This window comes from Lasioglossum baleicum, chromosome 8 (genome assembly GCF_051020765.1).
Source record: "Lasioglossum baleicum chromosome 8, iyLasBale1, whole genome shotgun sequence".
NCBI lineage: Eukaryota > Metazoa > Arthropoda > Insecta > Hymenoptera > Halictidae > Lasioglossum > Lasioglossum baleicum.
The window spans coordinates 4,424,828-4,447,128 of NC_134936.1; the positions used below are offsets into that span (position 1 = coordinate 4,424,828).

Genomic DNA, 22,301 nt, shown 5'->3' on the forward strand with positions numbered 1-22,301 from the left:
AGTCGCGCAAGAAAATTTTAACAAAAGTTTTTTGTTTAAACAATATATTAAAAATTTGATTTCTTTTTGTAGTTTCTCTTATTTATTGTTAGTTAATTTTAATGTAAACTTGGGTGCGTGATCTTTGATCCAAAATAGGGGATACATGTTTCAGGATTTTCTTTTTTTTTGCCATTTAACAATAATTATGCATAATGGAATATAGTCTTGCACCTGGCGTGTGGGGGAATTCTGGCTTGTTTTATCGAAATATAAGCATTTAGTATAAACATATGTAGTATTTTAAACAATACCACTGGATTACATGACGTTTATTGTTTTATCAGCAGCTAAAGAAGGTGGCGCAGGTACCAGCGTGACGCGGTGCTAATTACCGCGGCGGAGTAAGGGTACCGACTGGTATGTAATATGTATGTAATAATTCCCAAAGTTTTATCAAAATCCGAATTTCGCATCTGAATATGTTCCCTTGTTAGATATGAAATATCTTTCTCCAGCCATGACTTATTACGTTGAAGGAATCTCGCTTGTGTATAATATGACTGTTTCCACTTCTGTTTTAATTTACTAGTGAATACTTTTAAACTCTTCGTTAATCCTTCTGATTGTTCCGGAGAAAGATTAATTCGTTCACATATTTCTTTTGTATAAGAATGAGTAATCACCCATGTCCTTTGACGAATTCTTTAATCTGATAAATAAGTCTCGATGTTTTCTAAAAGCTTCCATTCTCGACACTCGACAATTAATATCTGAATAGCAAAGATGAACCGTCCCATGCGAAATTACTGAGGCAATAAGTGTTTAGTCGTTGTTGTACTTACCAAATATGAACCAAATAAAATATGATATAATATAAAATAAATCAAAACTTATTCTAATTAAACGATAAATGAATATATATAATATAACACGCAGTAAGAATAACGGAACTAAACACACTGATTAAATATATACATATATCATACACACTAAATATATTGTCACGCCGTTTACCTTTTCGCGAACGAATCGGTAACCAGACACGGGAAATTATGTCTTGGAGGCCGGGCCACGCTCGGTCGCGCGAAACGTGGTCCTCCCGGGACAAACAATCACTCGCGGACTCGGAATTGAACACTTCTTAGCTGATCGGATTATCGAAACTCGGGCGCCAGGCACGTTACCGTGCCATGCGAAAACTCTCGAACTTGTGCCGAGAAGTGTCGATTCTTCCGAATCCACGAGGATTGCGCAATAACCATGGATAGCCTGAACTGGCCCAGGATTCCACGTGGGGAAAAGGACGGAGCATTCCCCGCGACGGGAACGTTTCTCACAGGCGAAATAAGTCGAAATAAATTGGGCAAACAACAACCGTTTATTGTGAACGGGATGGTCAATTACAAGCCACCGGTAGGGACCGGCGGCAGTCAAAATATTTGCCGGCGCGACGGCGGTAATGTTTGGCGGATGATCGGCCGGTCGCGCGTAACCTATCCTATTTCGCGTCAAGCTCGGCAGTCACAGGACTTCGCGTGAAAGATACAAGCCTATAGAAGGCACGATTTCTGCCGAGCTCCGGTAGAATACGCGTCGCTAAATAATCGGACTAGGCGAGGACGGCAAACACGTGGCGAGATCGAAACGGTCGCGTCGTGTCGTCCCACCGTGGAACTTCCGAGGATTGAGAATCTAAGGATCGCAATCGAAAGTCGTACGTCCCGCAAAACCACTCGGGGTCGCTACGATACACTGCTTCGGCGCCCTGTTCGAGAAAGCTCGTCTCGGTCGTCGGACACGCCGAACCCTTCGGCGCCCTGTTCGAGCGAGCGTTCCTCGGTCATCGGACACGCCGAAACACTTGGCCCGCGCAAATAGGTTAGAGAACCTGTCAAACGACGTCCCGAGCCAACACGAGCGTTCACAGATCTTCGACAATAATAACGTGACCGGCACTTACCAATGGAGGAGTCTCGATAACGTCCTCGGTATCGGCCGATGCAAAAACTAATGTTTGAGAACTCGCGATCTTAGAATCGATATTAACTGATTGCTGTCCTTCGTCCTAGTAACCTACTTCGTGTCGGCTCGGAACGCGGAAGCGGGGCGTCCCCACTACTTCCTCATCTATCTTCGCTGTCGCGACGGTCGGACCTATCGCGTGGCTCCTCACTGCCGGGCCGAATTCAGTGAATTCGGACCCAGGCCTCCGATAATTGTTTAGTTTCTCGGGGCCGCGTCCGATAACGCTGCGAGGGCGGTAGGGGTGGACCCGAGCCATTCCGGGTGGGCTCTCATGGCCATTCCCGGATGAGAGTCGGCAAGGTTGGGCCGTTGGACATCCCTAAGAAGTAACTTCCTTGTCGGCATCTCCGGGTTGACGGATCCGAGCTCGGTCCAATCCCCGTTGTCTTCTCCGTCAGCGCCGTCTCGCGATAGGCCTGCCGGGCGTCTTCTCGTGGTGATTATCGCCAATTAGCAGTCAAAGATGGGTATCGGCTCCCCTTGCAAGGGAGCAGGCCCTGAAACCTCGTGTCGCGCCCAGCGGCGCGACATTCAAATGCCATAAATTTTCCGCCGCTGGAAACCGGTTGTCTCCAGGGAGATCGATCGCTACGCCCGCCTCGATCTGCATCGGCTCGAAAGTGACCCGGTCTCTGTTAAAGGGTTCGGACAGACGTCGGCAAAACCTGCCACGTCACAATACATATACTGTACGAGTGTTTTAGAAAAACTTTATTCTGTGTGTACTCTCCAATGGTTCTGTTTCATCTGAATGCAAATTAAAAATGAGGAAACAATCGACTCCTCATCTGCAGCATATAATAAACAATTGCTTGTAGGCTACAATGGAAACAGTCCGCTCGCGCGCGTGCGAAGAGATTCTTCGCGTCTCGCACGATCTTGGCGCTCGCGCTCGACGCAGCGATGCAGGGCCGGCGCGAGGCAGATTCAGCGCGTTCACCGGAACCCGGCCTCGTGTTTTAAAAGGCCCCCGGGCTACGAAAACTCATCAGACAGTTTGCTGGACCCCCTGTATCGTAGATTGAATATTCGGGTGTGTGTGGAAAATGTAATCGCATAATCCACTAATCGATGACAACTTGCTCCACACTGATATGAGTTCAAGATTTTCTCTCCCGTCTTTGCATTGAAATATTTCGTTGCAGCGTGTTGCAGATCAAACGTTGACACGTCTGCAACACGGGTGCAGAGGACATTAGGTGTTAAGGAAATTACCCAATTAGAAAACACCGGTTTTGAATTTTAAGATGCAAGACATTCTTTTAGTAGCGATGATTCAGTTTGAAGGCGTGACAAAAATCATCAAAGTTCAGTGTAACTCCATAAAGTCCTTATATCCTGGAAACTATTTCAGATAAAAAAGTCAAAACGCTTTTTGAGAAATGTACTTTTTACGAGAAATAAAACTATATCAATAGTTTTTTGCGGAAGTCATATATTACAGATTTTGTACTTTCATTGAATTTTTTGCCTCTTGGAAGCGAATCATGGATGCGAAAAAATATGACTTGCATTTCTTTAATGTACCAATATTCTATGAGTATGTCAGTAAAATCGGTATCTTCAAGTTGGGTAATGTCCCATGTAAGCGATTGCGATGACCACGGTGCGGCGTTACAAAAATATGTAATGTTAACTACTCCAGTAACCATGGCTTCAGCTGAACGTAGTTTCTCTCTCTCTCTCACGGTTGAAACTAATAAAAAATTATCTTCGATCATCAATAAGCCAAGACCGATTTACGATTTAGATAAGACCGATCTCTGGCAATTCTTTCAATAGAAAGCGAAGTAGCAAACTCAATCAATTTTGATAACGTAATCAAAGATTTTGCGGCAGAAAAAGCGAGAAAAATTATGTAGTATTTATCTTACAAAAAATATATGTAACATCCTTTGTACTTATAATAAATAATTCCTTATTGTGAAATTTAAGTATAGGATTTGAATGTACATTCTGGCCCCGCGCAATTTTTGAACCGGGCCCCGCAAAAGGTCACGCCGGCCCTGCAGCGATGGATACACTTTAATCATTAATAACTTGCGTGGATGGACGATGTTGGTAGTAAATCGTGCATAACTATATGTATAGGGAAAAGTGTACCGAATATAGTACAATTTGTAATCATGCGGTGCTACTTGGAACTCAAAAGATATTCCGTATCAAAGATGAGGAATTTTGACCATTTCCGTGCCTTCACTGTGCATTACTTTTTTAATATAATACATTATTTAAATTTATCTAAATTTAAATTAATTGTTAATTTACAGTGTAAATTCTTATCGTAAAGGAATTATCTTCATTTTAAAAGAAGAACAGAGAAAAAATATTAAACAGGTGGGTCAGGGCATCCCGATAAAGATAAGCATCTTTCCTCTGCGAAACAACCTATTTTATAAATGTCCAACTTTAAGTGTTCGTCATAATTACAATTTTGATTATATTTTATTTATTTCTTTATTTTCGAGGTAGATGGATATTTAGGAAGCAATACAAACTTTGTACATGTCAATATGAGAAAGTTCATTTTTCGACAAAATGTCACTGAATTTCTCGATCCAAACCACTGTGGCGCCGGGCTGCACGCGTCTAGCTCGCGCTCTGATTGGTCCGTGTTTTTCGTTAATAACTCGTTAATGAAGCCGCGGACGACATTTTTTCAAAGGAAAATGTCGCTTGAAATGATCTCAGGAACCTCCCATTTTCGGCTCCGGAGGTAATTTTGAGACACCCTTTTACAGCTGCAGTCTCCTGTGACGCATCCAGTGGTGCACTTGCAGCTGATGGCGTGGCGCGGCTTCTCTGGAGCAGCGTCCATGGTTGTGGTGATGGGTACCACACCTGTAAACAGATTAATCACTCACTATAAAACAAGAATTTTGAAATAGCACAATGAATGAAGGAATAGGATATCGTGTCACAGCTCTTGAAAAGTGGAAATGTACTACAATATCATGTGAACTTGAATATTAAACTCGTCTGGTCAATCTCCATCCCCAAGCAGAAGGCAACATCTGAGATTGGACTTGTCCAACGTCTGGACTTGTAAGTATGTCCTGAAGGAATGGTATCTGGCAGCATCTCTTGTTGGAGGCAGTCTGGCTAGTCAGCGTTAGTTACCAGACAGGGGTAATCGAAAAGGAATTGGGGGGAATACAAGTACCCCTTCTCTGATGACCAGAGCAATATGTGACACGTTGCGCGACTGCGCGACGAGAATAGAGTGAGGCAGAGCAGTGATGCCAGATTGAGGTTGAAACGAACTTCATTCCCTCTCCAGGCTCTCCACCGTTATCCCCTTCCACTATCCTATTCGACCGTTCAATTCCTATCGCGCACGCGCAACGTGTCTCCCATTCGCCTCACTCTGCCTCACTCTATTCTCGTCGCACAGTCGCGCAAAATGTCATATATTACTCTGGTCATCAGAGAGGGAGTACTTGTATTCCCCTCGATTCCTTTTCGATTACCCCCGTCTGGTAACACTGCTCGGTGCTTTCTTCAAGCAGGAGAGGACGTAGGAGGTAGGAGGAGGAGAGCGTATGTACAATTAATGAATAATAACAATTAATAAATATTCAACTGGAATTATTTATTTTCTGTTGAGGTGAAATGTATTTATTCTTTCTGTTACAGAGCTCTAAGGGTATAAAAATTATTTTGTGCCTGTTTGTCTGGATCGTCTGAATGCCTAATACTGCCTACCTTGATGACCAAAGACGACGTCGATAGGAGAGATCGAGGGCAATGTGTCGTGCTTTCTTCAAGGGGGTGGGGGGAATGTAAGTACCAAGTCTATCTTCACAATTAATCTTTATTATTGAACATTTTCTTTCTAAAGTATTAATGATAAATTGTACAGCTTACACAAGTTGAATAAATTTTTCATATTACAAAAGTTAAGAATAAATTTTCCATATTATATTATATTAATTACTTTCCACCCGCCTTTTCCTATTTTTATTTCGACAATCGCTTAAATAGACTCTTAATATCCCGATGGAATTGTATGAATCGACTTTTTAATATCTTGTTTCTTTATTGATTCCACGACTTTAACGCAGTTTCTCTCCCTCCGACAAGTAGTAAGTGAACAAACAACATTCTTTTTTATTATTATTGTAAGAGGTTGCCGCTGGTAGTATGTGTGAGTGTGTGTGAGGTGTGTGTGAGTGGTTGTTGATCGGTGCACGTTGCCGCGACGACTGCTCGGCTGTTTGAGAAATAAAAGCGGGTCTTGAATTTCAGTTGTCAATCGACGACGATAAAAGAAACATCATTTGATTTCTGTATAATTTTCGCTTACATAATTTATATTTGATAAGTTGTTGATTTTGACGAGTACAGTGATCGTGGAAACGCCAGGTCTTGTAAAATGTAAAATGTAAAACGGCCAGACCGTGTACGCCTTTGCTTGTCACTAGATGGCCAGGTATTGGAGTTTGGTTCGGCCGAAGTGACATTTCTGCGGGTTGATGCGTAGGCGTGCTTGGTGCAGAGATGTAACACCTCCTTTAGGTTGTCCAGGTGTTTCTCGAAGGTCCTCCAGAGGATGATTATATCGTCGAGGTAGGTGAATGCCCTTGGCTCCAACTTAGGGCCGATGGCCGTATCGGGAGGCGCAGGAACGTTACCGGGGCGGAATGGAGGCCGAACGGCATGACCTTAAACTGGCACTGCCATTAACCATTTGCCAGGTCGATGGTTGAAATGTACTGAGTTCCCCGTAGTTTCTCTAACGTTGCCTGAAATTGTGGCAATGGGTACGTGCCTTTCTCTGTTGCGTTGTTGACCCGCCTAAAATCGATGCAAAATTGTGATTTACCGTTTGACTTTCGGACGATTACCACCGGTGAGCTCCACGGGCTGGTGGATGGTTCTATAACCCCGCCCTGGAGCATTCGATCGACTTCTTCGTCGATTATCCGCTGTGTGGGCGGGTTACGCAGTGTGTACCGCTGTTTGACGATTCTGTCGTTTTTAGCCGAATCCGATGTGTCGTCAAGTAGGTTGTTCCCTGGATCGCGGCGAACTTTGGTAACTCGGTGGCCAGGAGCTCCTGTAGCTCTTGCTCCTGCTCCCGCGTGCATTTTGTCAGGCCGTCTGTTCCGCTGATAGCGTATGCTTCCTCCTGGAGGGTCCACGTTTGTGACCCGACGGTGATTGTCGTACCCAAGGCTTCCAGAGCGTCCATTCCTATCATTATCGCCTGGGATAGCGTGGGTAGTACTGGGCACGTGAGTACTAGTGCCACTCCGCATAGGTCGGCAATGATTTCCACTTCACCATTTAATTCGACGGTGGATCCATCTGCGATGCGGACGGTTGTTTCGATCGGTCTGCTTGTTGCTCCCTGCTGTTGACAAGGGAGCGCGTTGCTCCCTTATCGAGTAGAGCTTGGAACCGGCATTCGTAGACCGTTACTGGCGTGAATATGCTTGTGTCCGGGCCTATTTTCGTGGAGGCGTTTCGTTGTTTCGTCGGTCGGTGCCTCAGCCGCCGACTCTGCTTCCGTTTTCCGATATGGGGTTGCATGTGCATTTGATCGTTGTTGTTCCAGTGGTGCCACAGTATGAGCAGAAGAGCTTCGGTGTTCTGCGGCATTCTATTCTTTGGCGCCCTCGTTGGCCGCACCTACAGCAGCGCGTGCCCCGGTCATACGTGCTGGTTATCTCGGCCGCGCTATTTGGTTGTTCTTCTGTCATAACCTCCTCTAGTTTCTCGGTGCGCTCGAGTAGCTCATTTGTTGACCGAACCTCTGTTCGTCGTATGAATTTTTGGATCTACGGTTGGAGGTTCCGGTATGTCCTCTCCGGTTGGTCCTCGGTGAACCCGCCATGCCGGCGCATCATTGTCTCGAGGTCCCTGGCGTATTCCTGAATTTTCTCTCCCGGCTTTTGTAGCCTGTCTCGGATATTGTCCTCGAGGTCGATAAGTCGGTTCCGGGGCAGAAAATTTTTGTGGAAGGCTTCGAGGAAATCCTCTCAGGTTTTCCACTTTTGGTATCTATTCCAATACCATTGCAGGGCATTTTCTATAAATACCTCGGCCAGAGACGGTAATATTTCCTCCGGCTCGACCTTGAATCCTCTGCGGAGGTCCCTGAACCGGTCGAGGAAATCCTCTGCTCTATCTCCACCGTCGTAGTGGGTTCCCCAACGGCGGACTCGTTCCATAATGGTCATTGTCCATCTTGGTGCGGATGTGGGCGGCGAGCCGTGTTCGGAGCTCGTCTAAAGTTCCGTCCTGGTTTATCCCTCGCTGGCGGGCTTCTTCCACGAGCTCTGTTCTTCGGAGGCGGTATATCCAGTTAGTACTCATTCGCGGTTCTCCCTGCTTAAAGAACCTAGTCGGGCGCCATTTGTAACACTTGTCGGTTGGGAGAAATGTGTCGGCTCAATCGGCTGTCCAGGGTACTTACGAGCCGCGAATGAATACTACGGGTTGGATGTACTAACTATTTATTTAACCTAGCGTCTTACTTGTTAATGATCACAACGCTGGACTTGCGTTGAACGCGGTTCGGCGGCGACTTAGGACTACGGCTTATTTCTAACACAAACGGAACATGGCGGTCTTATCCCTACGGCGCACAGTGGTCGATTTGCCCGAAAACATGGCCAAAAATCGAAAAAATGAACCTTCAAATCGAGAGTTTTGGACCCTTGGGTTGGTTGTACTTATGTTTGGGCTGTTTTATGGTTATTTAAAAAAGTGTCTGGCCCTTCTACCAGACCGGGAAATTCAGTATGAAAGTGACATTCTTTGAGAGCGCAGCTACGTACTGTGAATTATCGCGTCAACAAAGTGTGCATAACTCGCTAACATTTGCATTATATTGTGCTAATTTTTATTCTATAATATGCAGGGTACCCCTGGAGGTAAGTAAATCATACTTATGTATTGTATAAGGTGCAAATAATTATGGACAATCTATTATACCGGATGTATAAAAATTTCATACAAAAATTTCGAAGAACTTGGGAAATACTTACGATTTTGAGGAATTTTGAGCGTGGGACTTGTACACACTTTCAGATTATAGTATCATCTAGTAGAATCAACAAAGATTGGCTACCCCTAGGTGCCACTTTAGTTATTATGATTACTTTTGTAATACGGAGTGCATGTAATAGAACAGGCACGGCCAGAAGTAGCACGTGTGCTACAGGTTCTCAAGGAATACCCGTGGAATACCACCACTTCTCCCGGCCGCGCGTCTCAATCCCCTTGGCGGCCGTAGTTGCTCCGAGCACTATGGCCGCCACGGGGAGAGAGACGGGCGGCCGGGAGAAGTGGGGGTATTCCACGGGTATTCCTTGAGAACCCCTAGCACGCGTGCTACTTCTGGCCATGCCTGTAATAGATTCTATCTCTTGGATTATTCTGCTGTTAGTGTATATTTTCATTTTTAACCTATATGCTTTAGAACACATGTTCAAACCAAGAATTTTCTCGACTTTAATTTATTAGTTAATCGAATACTTGTGTTTCTTATATAATTTGAAATTAGATTCCAATTTAGCAAAATAAAATCATAGGAGTTATAAGTTTTAACTTTGTTTGATATTTTCTTAACATGTACACCCGCTATATTGAGTCCGCCATTTTGTTTTTTGTAATTTTTACATCAGATTCATATTCCCCGGCACGAGAAATGTGGGAATACTAATTTTCAAGAAAATCCAATAATTTTTTGGGTTACGCATCCGCCATATTGAATCCGCCTTTTTGTTTTTTGTTTTGGCGATTTGCGACCACTGTGCGGCGACGCATGCGGAGAAACGGCGGTCTTTTTCCTACGGCGCGCGGCGCGTGCGTAGAAACGGTGGTCTTAATACTAATACTACGGCGCGGCGACTTAATCCTAACAAGGGTTCGGTATCTGACTAACCATTTCTCTATAATGCACATTTGAGACCCCTACGTAGTCACAATTCGCTAGATAAAAGATCATCTAGGGCGCGAGCTTGTCAAAGTGGCCTTCTTTTGCGTTTTGGAGGCGTAATTTACATTATTCGGCAGTATGATGTCTGCCCGGAAGGTTCTGTAAACAGGCCTCCCAGAGGCCTCGCGGTGAGAAAACGTAAGCGATTACATTTCGACAGTCAGTTACTGACAATTACCCGGAAAATTGTAGAGCATAGATAGCGTGGCAAGTGACAATACACTGCACGCCTAGATCAGATCGTGTCGAGGCACGTGGACCGTCATTCACTCATCCGTCGGAATACTTTCCGAATCCGGAACAAATGATGTTCTATCGTTAGAATGATATTCATCAATGCTGACACCATGGTTTTACAATAGATCCATGATACTATGATACTAGGATTCTACTGGAGCCAAATACGTGATTGAGATGCAACTTGCTATTGACAAGGGCTTCGAAAAACGCGCTCAACTTTATGCTGCTAAGGCTTACTCAAGGCAGGCTGATAAAGGTGGTAAGTACATTGATTTAAAGAAGGTTTTCTTTATTGCTATTTCTAATTGTAATTTATTTCCTGATAAGTTTGATTATATATCTAGCCATACCATAAGAGATGAAAAAACTAACGAGCATGATTTAAAAGATTTTTAATTTATCTTTATTGAGTTGCCAAAGTTCCTAAGAGTAGATAAGAGCAGCTAGAAAATGTAGAAGATCGTTGGCTATTTTTCTTTAAATATGCAGAAGAAACAATTGATGAAGATTTAAGAAAAATAGCAGAAAAATCACCAATAATAAAGCAAGCATATGATGAGTTATATAAGTTTCATGGGAATGAGAAGGATCTCGTAGCATATGAAGAAAGGGTTATGGATTTACAGAAAGAAGCTGCTATCTTGGAACAAAAACTCGATAATGCTACTGAAAAAGGTAGACTATAAGGCATCCTAATCGGTCATGAAAAAGGCAGAGCCGAAGGTAAGGAAGAGAGCGAAAAAGAAGCTAAAATAGCTGTGGCCAAAAACTCACTCAAGGCCGGTGTCTCTATTGATGTTATCTCTCAAATCACCGCCCTTTCTTTGGATGAGATTAAGCAACTTAACCTGCACAAGTAACCCCTTTCAAGCCTTTGTTATTCGCAGGTTCTACAACAATGCTATTAAGTAAAAATGGAGGTATTTTATTATCCACATTGGCTATACCTTGCTCCTGATTATTACTGTTAACCGTTTGCTGCCTATCTAGCATCTTTTCAATATTGCCTTTTAAAATACTTAGAAACTTCTCATTTTTCGGACAAGCTTCCTTTGCAGCTGAATATAAAATATTTGGTATTTGAGAGTAACTCTCGTTCCACACATGGTCTGCCATATCTAAATATACTTTAAAAAAGTTAACATCTTTTATGAACACACCAGATTGTTTAGCTGTTTTTTCAAGTGTCTTTTCAAATTCTCCTATGATATTCAGTGTGTTAGCCAGAGCTTCTTCATAGGTAAAGGAACAGAACTTAGGAAGAGGATATTTTTTATCTAGGAATCTTTGTAATAAGAAAAATCCTAAACCAACATTGTTATTGATACAAACTTCACTGATGAATTGGCTAGTGTATTGGTTACCAGGATTTTTTGCTGTATTAGAATAATTTGCTGAAGTTTCAGGCAGAGCAGCTCTAGAACCTACTAACCCACCTATAGAGTTTTTCACCCAACCAACTAAATCATTTATCCATGAAGATTTTTGACTTGCATTGCTTGTTGCTATTTCAGGTTGATTACTTGAGTCTATAGTAAGAGGCCTACGCAATGAGTGATGACGATTACGATCTCCATGATGATGACGACGTTTGCGTTGTTGATGCTTTTCTCTTTCTTCATTATGTTTTCTCTTTAAATATTCTACAACACCACTATGTCTGTTATGAGTAGCTAAATCCAAAGGTGTTTGTCCAATATCATTGGTTACATTAATATCAGCACCTTTCTCTACAAGGAATTTTACTATCCCTAGCTGACTATTAATAACAGCAGAGCGCAAAGGTGTTCCATCAAAATGATCCTTTACATTAACATCAGCACCTTTCTCTACAAGGTATTTTACTACCTCTAGCTTATTAGTCATAGCAGCAAAGTACAAAGCTGTTCTACCATAACTATCCTTTACATTAACATCAGCGCCTTGCTCTACAACGTATTTTACTACTTTTAGCTTACCATTAATAACTGCACATTGCAAAAGTGTTTGTCCGTTAGTATCTTTGACCTTAACACTAACTCCTTGATTTATAAGACCCTCAACTTCACCAAAGTCATTATATTTTACTGCATCAAACAACCTCTCTGTTAATTCTTTAATAATGGAATCTGCTAAACTACTATGACCTCTTCTTTCCAAAACCTCTAAGGGTACTTCATCATTAACTTTCAAGTCAATCTTAGCGCCTTTCTCTATAAGGTATTTCACTACATCTAGCTTACCAATAATAGCAGCAAAGTGCAAAGGTGTCTCCCCATAATTATTCTTTACATCAATATTAGCGTTTTTCTCTTCTATAAGGTATCGTACTACCTCTAGCTTACCATGATCAACAGCAGAGTGCAAAGGTGTCTGTCCATCATTATCCTTTCCATTAATATTAGCGTTTTTCTCTTCTATAAGGTATCGTACTACCTCTAGCATACCATGATCAGCAGCAGAGTGCAAAGGTGTCTGTCCATCATTATCCTTTCCATTAATATTAGCGTTCTTCTCTTCTATAAGGTACCGTACTACTTCTAGCTCACCATGATCAGCAGCGGAGTGCAAAGGTGTCTGCCCATTATTATCCTTTACATTAATATTAGCGTTTTTCTCTTCTATAAGGTATCGTACTACCTCTAGCATACCATGATCAGCAGCAGAGTGCAAAGGTGTCTGTCCATAATTATCCTTTACATTAATATTAGCGTTTTTCTCTTCTATAAGGTATCGTACTACCTCTAGCATACCATGATCAGCAGCAGAGTGCAAAGGTGTCTGTCCATAATTATCCTTTACATAAATATTAGCACCTTTTTCTTCTATAAGGTATCGTACTACCTCTAACTTACCATGATCAGCTGCATAGTGCAAAGGTATCTGCCCATCATTATCCTTTACATTAACATTAGCACCTTTTTGTTCTATAAGGTATTTTACCACCTCCAGCTTGTCACTCTTAGCAGCAGAGTGCGAAGGTGTCTGTCCATCATTATCCTTTACATTAACATTAGCACCTTTCTCTACAAGGTATTTTACTATCTCTAGCTTACCATGATCAGCAGCAAAGTGCAAAGGTGTCTGCCCAGAATTATCCTTTACATTAACATTAGCACCTTCTTCTTCTATAAGGTATTTTATCACCTCTAGCTTGTCACTCTGAGCAGCAGAGTGCAAAGGTGTCTGCCCATTATTATCCGTTACATTAATATTAGCGTTTTTCTCTTCTAGAAGGTATCGTACTACCTCTAGCTTACCATGATCAGCAGCAGAGTGCAAAGGTGTCTGTCCATAATTATCCTTTACATAAATATTAGCACCTTTTTCTTCTATAAGGTATCGTACTACCTCTAACTTACCATGATCAGCAGCAGTGTGCAAAGGTGTCTGCCCGTCATTATCCTTTACATTAACATTAGCACCTTTTTCTTCTATAAGGTATTTTACCACCTCTAGCTTGTCACTCTTAGCAGCAAAGTGCAAAGGTGTCTGCCCATTATTATCCTTTACATTAATATTACCGTTTATCTCTTCTATAAGGTATCGTACTACCTCTAGCGTACCATGATCAGCAGCATAGTGCAATGGTGTTCTACCAGAATTATCCTTTACATTAACATCAGCACCTTTCTCTACAAGGTATTGTACTACTTCCAGCTTGTCACTCTTAGTAGCATAATGTAAAGGCGCATCTCCAGAACCATTCCTCTCAGTGACATCAGCACCTTTCTCTACAAGGTATTGTACTACTTTTAGCTTACCATTACTAACTGCACATTGCAAAAGTGTTTGTCCGTCACTATCTTTGACCTTAACACTAACTCCTTGATTTATAAGACACTGAACTTCACCAAAATCATCATATTTTACTGCATCAAACAACCTCTTTGTTAATTCTTTAATAATGGAATCTGCTAAACTTCTATGACCTCTTCTTTCTAGAATGTCTAAGGGTACTTCATCATTAACTTTCAAGTCAATCTTAGCGCCTCTTTCTATAAGGTATTTCACTACCTTTAGATTATCACTCTCAGCAGCAAAATACAAAGGCGTGTACCCAGAACTATATTTATTTTTTACATTGAAATCAACACCTTTTTTCTCTATAAGGTATTTTACTACTTCTAGCTTGCCATGATCAGCAGCATGGTGCAAAGGTGTCTGCCCTTCATTATCCTTTACATTAATATTAGCGTTTTTCTCTTCTATAAGGTATCGTACTACCTCTAGCTTACCATAATCAGCAGCAGAGTGCAAAGGTGTCTGCCCATTATTATCCTTTACATTAATATTAGCGTTTTTCTCTTCTATAAGGTATCGTACTACCTCTAGCTTACCATTAATAGCAGCAAAGTGCAAAGGTGTCTGCCCATAATTATCCTTTACATCAATATTAGCGTTTTTCTCTTCTATAAGGTATCTTACTACCTCTAGCTTACCATGATCAGCAGCAGAGTGCAAAGGTGTCTGCCCATTATTATCCTTTACATGCATATTAGCGTTTTTCTCTACTATAAGGTATCGTACTACTTCTAGCTTACCATTAATAGCAGCAAAGTGCAAAGGTGTCTGCTCATAATTATCCTTTACATCAATATTAGCGTTTTTCTCTTCTATAAGGTATCGTACTACCTCTAGCTTACCATGATCAGCAGCAGAGTGCAAAGGTGTCTGTCCATAATTATCCATTACATTAACATTAGCACCTTTTTCTTCTATAAGGTATTTTACCACCTCCAGCTTGTCACTCTTAGCAGCAGAGTGCAAAGGTGTCTGTCCATCATTATCCTTTACATTAACATTAGCACCTTTTTGTTCTATAAGGTATCGTACTACTTCTAGCTTACCATGATCAGCAGCAGAGTGCAAAGGAGTCTGCCCATCATTATCTTTTACATTAACATTAGCACCTTTTTCTTCTATAAGGTATTTTACCACCTCTAGCTTGTCACTCTTAGCAGCAGAGTGCAAAGGTGTCTGTCCATCATTATCCTTTACATTAACATTAGCACCTTTGTCTACAAGGTATTTTACCACCTCTAGCTTGTCACTCTTAGCAGCAGAGTGCAAAGGAGTCTGCCCATCATTATCTTTTACATTAACATTAGCACCTTTTTCTTCTATAAGGTATTTTACCACCTCTAGCTTGTCACTGTTAGCAGCAGAGTGCAAAGGAGTCTGCCCATCATTATCTTTTACATTAACATTAGCACCTTTTTCTTCTATAAGGTATTTTACCACCTCTAGCTTGTCACTCTTAGCAGCATAGTGCAATGGTGTCTGCCCTTTATTGTTGTTAGCATCAATACTAACACCATGATTAATAAGCTCCTTGACATCACCAATATTATTTCTCCCGATTGCTTCAAACAGTTTTTGTTTCTTTATCTCATACATTACACCTTTATAACTATCAATCCTAACTTTCCTCTGTAATTCACCAAAGTTCCCAGCACTACTTATCCTTTCGAATTCTTTCCTTAACAATATGTTCTTATCATTAAACTCTATTTTTAGAGTCTGCATCTTATCTTGATTGTACTCATGATAAAAATCATTTAATATAATAGTAAGAAGGTTATTTTTATCAGCACTAGAACTCAAAGAGTTGGTTATAATTAAAGCATCGTTATCACGAGCAAACGTATAATTTCCTATCTCTTTTTTTACTCTTATCTTGTTTCTTTTCACCACATCTTTTGGATTTATGACATAAATAGTTTTACTATTATCATCGAAAATTAAAGGTTGTGGAGTTAATTCAAAATCTTCTAGAATCTCTTCAATTACGAATATGCTATCGATTACTATATGTACTCTCTTGTACCAATTATTCTCTAATGCACCTTTTAATCTTATCTTAACTACCTCCTTTTTAGATGCATCATCAAGAGATAAATTAATCAGTAAATCACTATCAATTTTACTAACCTCTGTGTTGATTTCACTATCAATATCCTGCTTTAGTTGTTCCTCTACTTTACGTAGATCTAAAGTATCTATTTTGTTCTCTTGATCAAAATCATAAATTATCACATCAGAAATTGGAAGCTTTGCAAGAGTTAATTTTTCATCACCTGGGTTCACAACAAATACATTCTCACCACTGCTACCAACTAAGTGACTTGCTCTAGCCTTAGGATCATTCATCAATATATCATGATGACTATGTCCTATTGTAAGAACTTCACCGTTCGAATGTACAATAACATACATTTGTGACCGTTCTGCTATAGAAGAGTAGTCTTTCACAAGACTATCAATTGACTCTTCTGTGTTGTGCATTGCATACACATTATTTTGATCCATTACAATTTTGGTACTATCAATTAGATGATACGTAGTTATGTTTTTATCGGCACCACTAATAGTTAAATTAAAACTACTATTCACATCTAATTTCTTTTCTCTTTTGTAGAATTCTTCTACAAAGCTAAAAGTTATATTTTCCTCAGATTTATCGATAGCAGCAATATCTTTCAGTGTGTAGTTAAAGACAAACATATTGTTACTTTGTGAATTTCGACATAAATCAATATATGCTTCCTTTCCCTTCTCTCCTCTTACAAAATAAGTAAAGTTACCATTAATTGCACTATTAGTAACCTTAGTGTAAGGATTAACTATAATTTTCGTATCATAAAAACATGCATCACCTTTTGGAATTGTAATGCTATCTAAATAATTTTTATTTTCTCCTCCTTTACCATCCATATACTTAGTACCACAGGCAGATACCACATGATCTACTCTACCTCTTCTCCCCAAGAATTGATTTATATTACTTATATTAAGAGCAACATTAAATGTATCTTTTAAAATTCCCTGACGGAAATCAACAAAAACTTGGCACCTACCTCCTCCCTCACTTCCCTCATCATGTGGAGTAAGTCCATCAACATTAATTGTATTAATTCCTCCACCCCCATCTATAGTACCTTTAATTTCTCTATGTACAAGTGCATTAACACTCTTTTCTTCAAAAATAAAGACATCATCTTCATTTCCCCCAGTCATTTCTTTATGCCCATCACCTAAAACAAAAATATTACTACTCTCTTGAAAGCCCTTTACTCTATCCCAACCATCACCAAGTCTTATCAAGGTATAATTTCCAGACCTATTATTTGCATACTCTACACCAATCGCACCATCGCAGTAATAAGTTCCACTCGTTGGAACAGATTCCCAGTTCCCCTTAGGTAAACAAAACAAATTAACTCCTGCTAGATTATCTGGTCTTGTTCTACTCCATTTTATATCATTTCTCTTTTGATCTAGCAACACTACATTATCCAAAATTATTTCGCCATCATGTTTAACAACCCTTATACTAGGAAAAACATATCTTTGAATGTACGGAGTATCTTCAAGATATCTTATCGTACTATTGACTGCTTGATTATTTTCTCCTTTCTCTATGATTAACCTTTCGATTTCTTCCGAAGGTTGCATACCAAGAAAAGCACGCCACCCTTCAGTAACCCTTTCCCATCCAGTTAGGTGAATTTGCTCATCAATTTTCTCAACTTTTCGTACTGCCATGTAAATATTAGTGCCTACAAATATTACAGCTCCTATTGACATTCCTACAGGACCAGTTACTGCAGAAACTCCTTTCAATAATTCTAACCCTAATCCTTCTCCAATCTCTATTCCAATTACAATAAAATCTACCCCAAGCTGCAAACTATCCCCTATGATAGGAACTAAAGCATCTTTATTACCTTTTTGATATTCTTTCACTTGTTCATACAAATCATATGCAATATAAGCACTAACTCCCCTTGCAAGAAATGGAGAGGCAACCCTTAGCGACTTACCAAGCAATGCTCTGCCTTTTAACATAAAACCTGCCGCTTTCTCAGATACTGTCTCTGCAAGTTTTGCTGATCCGTAACTAACAACAACAATACCTGAAATTTTCACAAGACGTTCAAGATCACCACTCAATAGAGCACCAATCATATCTTTTGCAATCATTCCATGCATAACCATACCAGAGACTTTTCCTACTCTCTTTAAATGACCAAGGTACTTGTGATTATCAGTGAGCATGTTGACCTTATCTTTATAGTCACCTATAACTTCACTTTCACTTGCTAAAGCAATGAAATTAGAAACCCTTTCCTCATTTGCCCCAAGTTCATTTGAGATACTAGAAATAAACTTTTCACTATCTATTATAATGTTATCAGAATCTCTATTTGCAGCCCCTCCTTCATTGAATTTGTCTATTTCTTTCCATGTTAAGCAACTCTTAATTGCAGACCTACGTCTCCTAGACAGGCCAATACCACCACAAATTAAAACTTCCACTCCTCCTAGTACTTTTTTTAAACGATCGTCTAATCTAACGCTTTCAATCGCTGTTTCAACTGCTTGCAGTGTAATATCTTTATTTTCTAATTCCGTTATAAATCCTTCCCTTAGCAACTTGGGAATTTCACTTGATAACGCACGATCTTCTTCAACACTAACAAGTGCACTACCATGTGAAAGGTAATTACGCGTTGTTATTAATTTTTTTATTGTTGCTTTCCTGTTCCCTTTTTTTTGCGCGCTCACAAGGCTGTCATGTCTTTCTACTATATCATAAAGATTAAGGATTTGAGACTTGATTGCGTAGCTGTTCTTCAGTGTTTTCAACAAATTAAACTCAGATTTTATTTTCTCTGAATAGAAGGTTTTTAAATGTTGTATTGTGTCTTTTGAAACGTGTTCTTGGATTTCAAGTTTATTAAGATGTTCTGTAACTGACTCTTCTGTCGCTGTATCATCAATTATTTCATTATATAATGACTTAAGGCGATCGGCTTGAATTGACTCTAATCCTTTAACATTTTTAATTACATAATTCTTAAGCCCTTCGCGTAACTTCTCTATCTTCCTAGATGTATCAATATCTTCTTCAAGTGATGAACTGATTAATTTTTTCTCTTCACTGAAAGTAATTTTTGAAACTCGCTCTATTTCGCTGGGAAAAAAGCGCTTAGAATTCATCTGTTGAGTATTTTCATAAATCTCATCTATTAACGCTTTATCCTTAGCTTCCAGAGACTGATAACTGTCTTCTGTCTTTATTAATTCAAGAGCCACAATGAGGTCAGGAATATATTTACGTTTATCTGTTATATCTAAACTCCCGTTAGTTACTACTATTTTCTTAAAAGAGTTATTTTGGATGTTGTTGAAATTTCGATCAATGATACCGCTAATAAACTCACGTTCTAATTTCACTATTTGACTATCAATAATATCTTTTACAGCAGGTAAACCTTTGCTGATTATTTCATCAACTCTTTCGTTTTCAATCAGAGAAAATAAGTGTTTATGTATTAACATATCTCTAAATTTAGTTAGATTTTCAACCGGTATTCCTTTTTCTTTCAACTGTTCTCTGAGCTTATCGTCTAAGTTCGGAGTTTGATCTGTACCCTTCAGATATTCGCCAGTAAGACGAAGAGCTTCTTGTACAGCTAATCTTTTTTCATCAGTAGTTGTCTCTGCTCCTTTTATACTTTCTAAAATCGATTCAATTCCTTCAGATATACTATAAAGAGAATTTGAACTTTTCCTTATTTGAAAGTAATCACCTAGTGCATCTACTGATGTTATCTTAGTTATTTCCTTATACTGACTATCTACGCTATATTTTTCATCAAGCTTTTTTAGGTCTTTTGATGCTAGATCCCTATAATAGTAAATAATAGCCTTTGCTAAAGACTTATTAAACTCTAGCTTAAATTGACCTTCTCCGCTATTTAGTGTTGACTCGTAATCAAGTAATGCAAGCCCGAGAATATTAAACGTCTTAGCATCCTTTCTGAGTAGAGATTTTCTCATTTGTTTAATATTATTTTTTATCTTTTCAGCTAGCTTCTGCCTTCTTTGAAGTGGAAATGAAGTATCTCCATTTTGTATAAGTTTGCCTATACAATATAGTTGCAATCCTGTTAACATCATTGTAGAAAAGAGTTTTAATCTTGATTTATCAATTTTTTCAAGACCTAAACCATCTATTTTTTTCTCATTTCTACAGTCAGCATCAGTAAATAGTGCCATTATATCCCCCTTGTTGGAATTTATTTAAGAAACAAATTGGCAAAATAATCTTTCGAGCGTCGTCCGTTTTTCTAGAGCGATCCTCACTCGTGTCGAGTTTGTCGAACAGTAAAGACGTGCGTCACAACGTGACTTCAGAGATATATTATAATAAATTCTATTTGATATTATAATAGAGTGTGGTTTATTGTATACCGATATTCCAACAAGTTATGTACCCAGGTTACGTTGCATACCGTATTACGTCGTGTACCTAGTTACATCGTGTGCAAGATTTATTTTCTGAAAAAAGAAAAATTACGTTGTGAGATAATTGGCCGTGTGTTAAATATCGTGCATAGACACAGTGAATTTAAGAAACTCAAATAAGACAAAGGAAAAGAAAAGGAATGTCAAACCATTCGACGGCAAAAAATATAGTGTGTGGAAGTTCAGAATTCCCCATTGGCAACACTCCGCAAAAGCTATAAATACGGAATGGATTCGGGCTGAGAATACCGCCAAAACTGTTATCATAGAATATTTGTCGGACTCATTACTTAGTTTAGTAAACACAAATAAAAGTGCTAAAGAAGTGTTATGGGTAATTATTGCGAACAGGTCTGCGTCCTCCGATTTTGATGAATTTGGGCCTAGCCGATTAAGATGGCCGAAACTGCCCTTAGAGGTTTTTCAATGGCTCCTGAACTATTCGAAAGCTGACCAATAAAAACCCATCTGAGTAAAATTTCAGCCCTCTAGCTTGCCCGTGAGGGTAGTTACAGGGTAAATTAGATTTCGCGCTTTTCCGCTCATTTTCCGCTCTCGGATGTTTTCTAAAATTCTAAAAAAATGTGGCACGTGTCGGGTCTTAAGACGCATTTTATAGAATTTTTTCTGATTTTTTGGTTGCAAACTATGGTCGTGAAAAATGAAAAACACTCAAAACGTCGGAAAAATGAAGATTTCTCAAAAATATGAAAACATGATATTTTACGGTTTAGTGCCCTAATAAGCTACCATCAAAAGCAGTGTCCTCGATTTTTTCCAGATTTTTTGTTGTGGGAGAACATTGTCAAAAACAATAAAAACCAAACTGCTTCGACGTTTTTGCTGCTAGAAGGAAAGCTAGACTTGCAGGTTTTACCGTGGGGGTACATTAAGCTCTAATTAACACAAATGCCCAAGAGATGGGTAAAATAAAAAAAAAACAATCAAACGACGCACAAACATCAGAGGAAGCAAAAAAAAATATGGAGAACGAGAAGAAATTAGATAAGCTCTTAGAAACAATTGATGAATTAAACAAAATAATATTAAAACTCACCCAAGAACTGGAAGAGGAAAGAAAAAAAAACCGCACCAACACTCCAAGCATAATTTACACGAAAAACAGATTCGCAGTGCTGGACACGGACATGGAAGATCCAGCCCCGCAGCCAACGACATCACCATCAACAGCCAAAGACCGTAATAAACCAAAGGACTTCACAATAGCAGGTCAAAAGAGACCCTGTCCAAGCAAGGACAGTCAAACCCCAATAAAAAAGCAGGACACATCGGAAACAAATACAGCTAAGACCAACCTCGAAAAACACCCGACACAGAATAATACAGCAAGCATCAACTCAAAGGACGAGCAAGGAAACCTCACACCCCAACACATAGCAGGACCCAGCAGCTCCCACGCATACCCAATGCTCCCTCAGAACAAGGGACCAGGTAATCCTCACCAACCGTTACTCATAAATAAAAATACTCAGAGTCTGCCTTCATCCGCGAAAAATTCAAAACCGCCCCCAATAACACTCCACACAAACACAACAAAAAACATTGTAGCACAACTCTCTAAGTCAATAAGCGATTTCAACATTAAACAGATAAACTCCAACAAACAGATACTACAAACACACTCTTTAGACGATTACAAGACAGCATATGACACACTAAAACACCTTCAAGTCCAATTTTTCACCTACACACCTAAAACCGAAAAAAATATTACAGTAATTCTAAAAAACATAGAAGGTAACTATGAACCGGAAGAAATCCTTGATGCTTTGAGAAAGTCAAATACAGA

The 22,301-nt window shown here is 39.7% G+C and overlaps 1 protein-coding gene across 5 annotated transcripts in view; it reads right to left on the reverse strand.

The window, feature by feature from the left end:
- Positions 1 to 5,578: 5,578 nt before the first annotated feature.
- The window catches only part of LOC143211701 (uncharacterized), a 28,083-nt gene continuing 11,360 nt past the window's right edge, over positions 5,579 to 22,301 (reverse strand). Inside the window, exons 2-3 of one of the 5 annotated variants that reach the window (XR_013009504.1) lie at positions 6,314 to 20,524; positions 5,579 to 6,220 (exon numbers count right to left, since the gene is read on the reverse strand). Coding sequence is in view for 4 of the 5 variants with exons in the window: in XM_076429609.1 (XP_076285724.1) it covers positions 11,039 to 20,242 (9,204 nt within the window). In the remaining variant the exon portion in view is untranslated. Of the gene's footprint in view, positions 20,525 to 22,301 lie in introns of those variants that run through there. The other 4 variants (XM_076429610.1, XM_076429611.1, XM_076429609.1 and 1 more) reach the window with 4 other exon arrangements.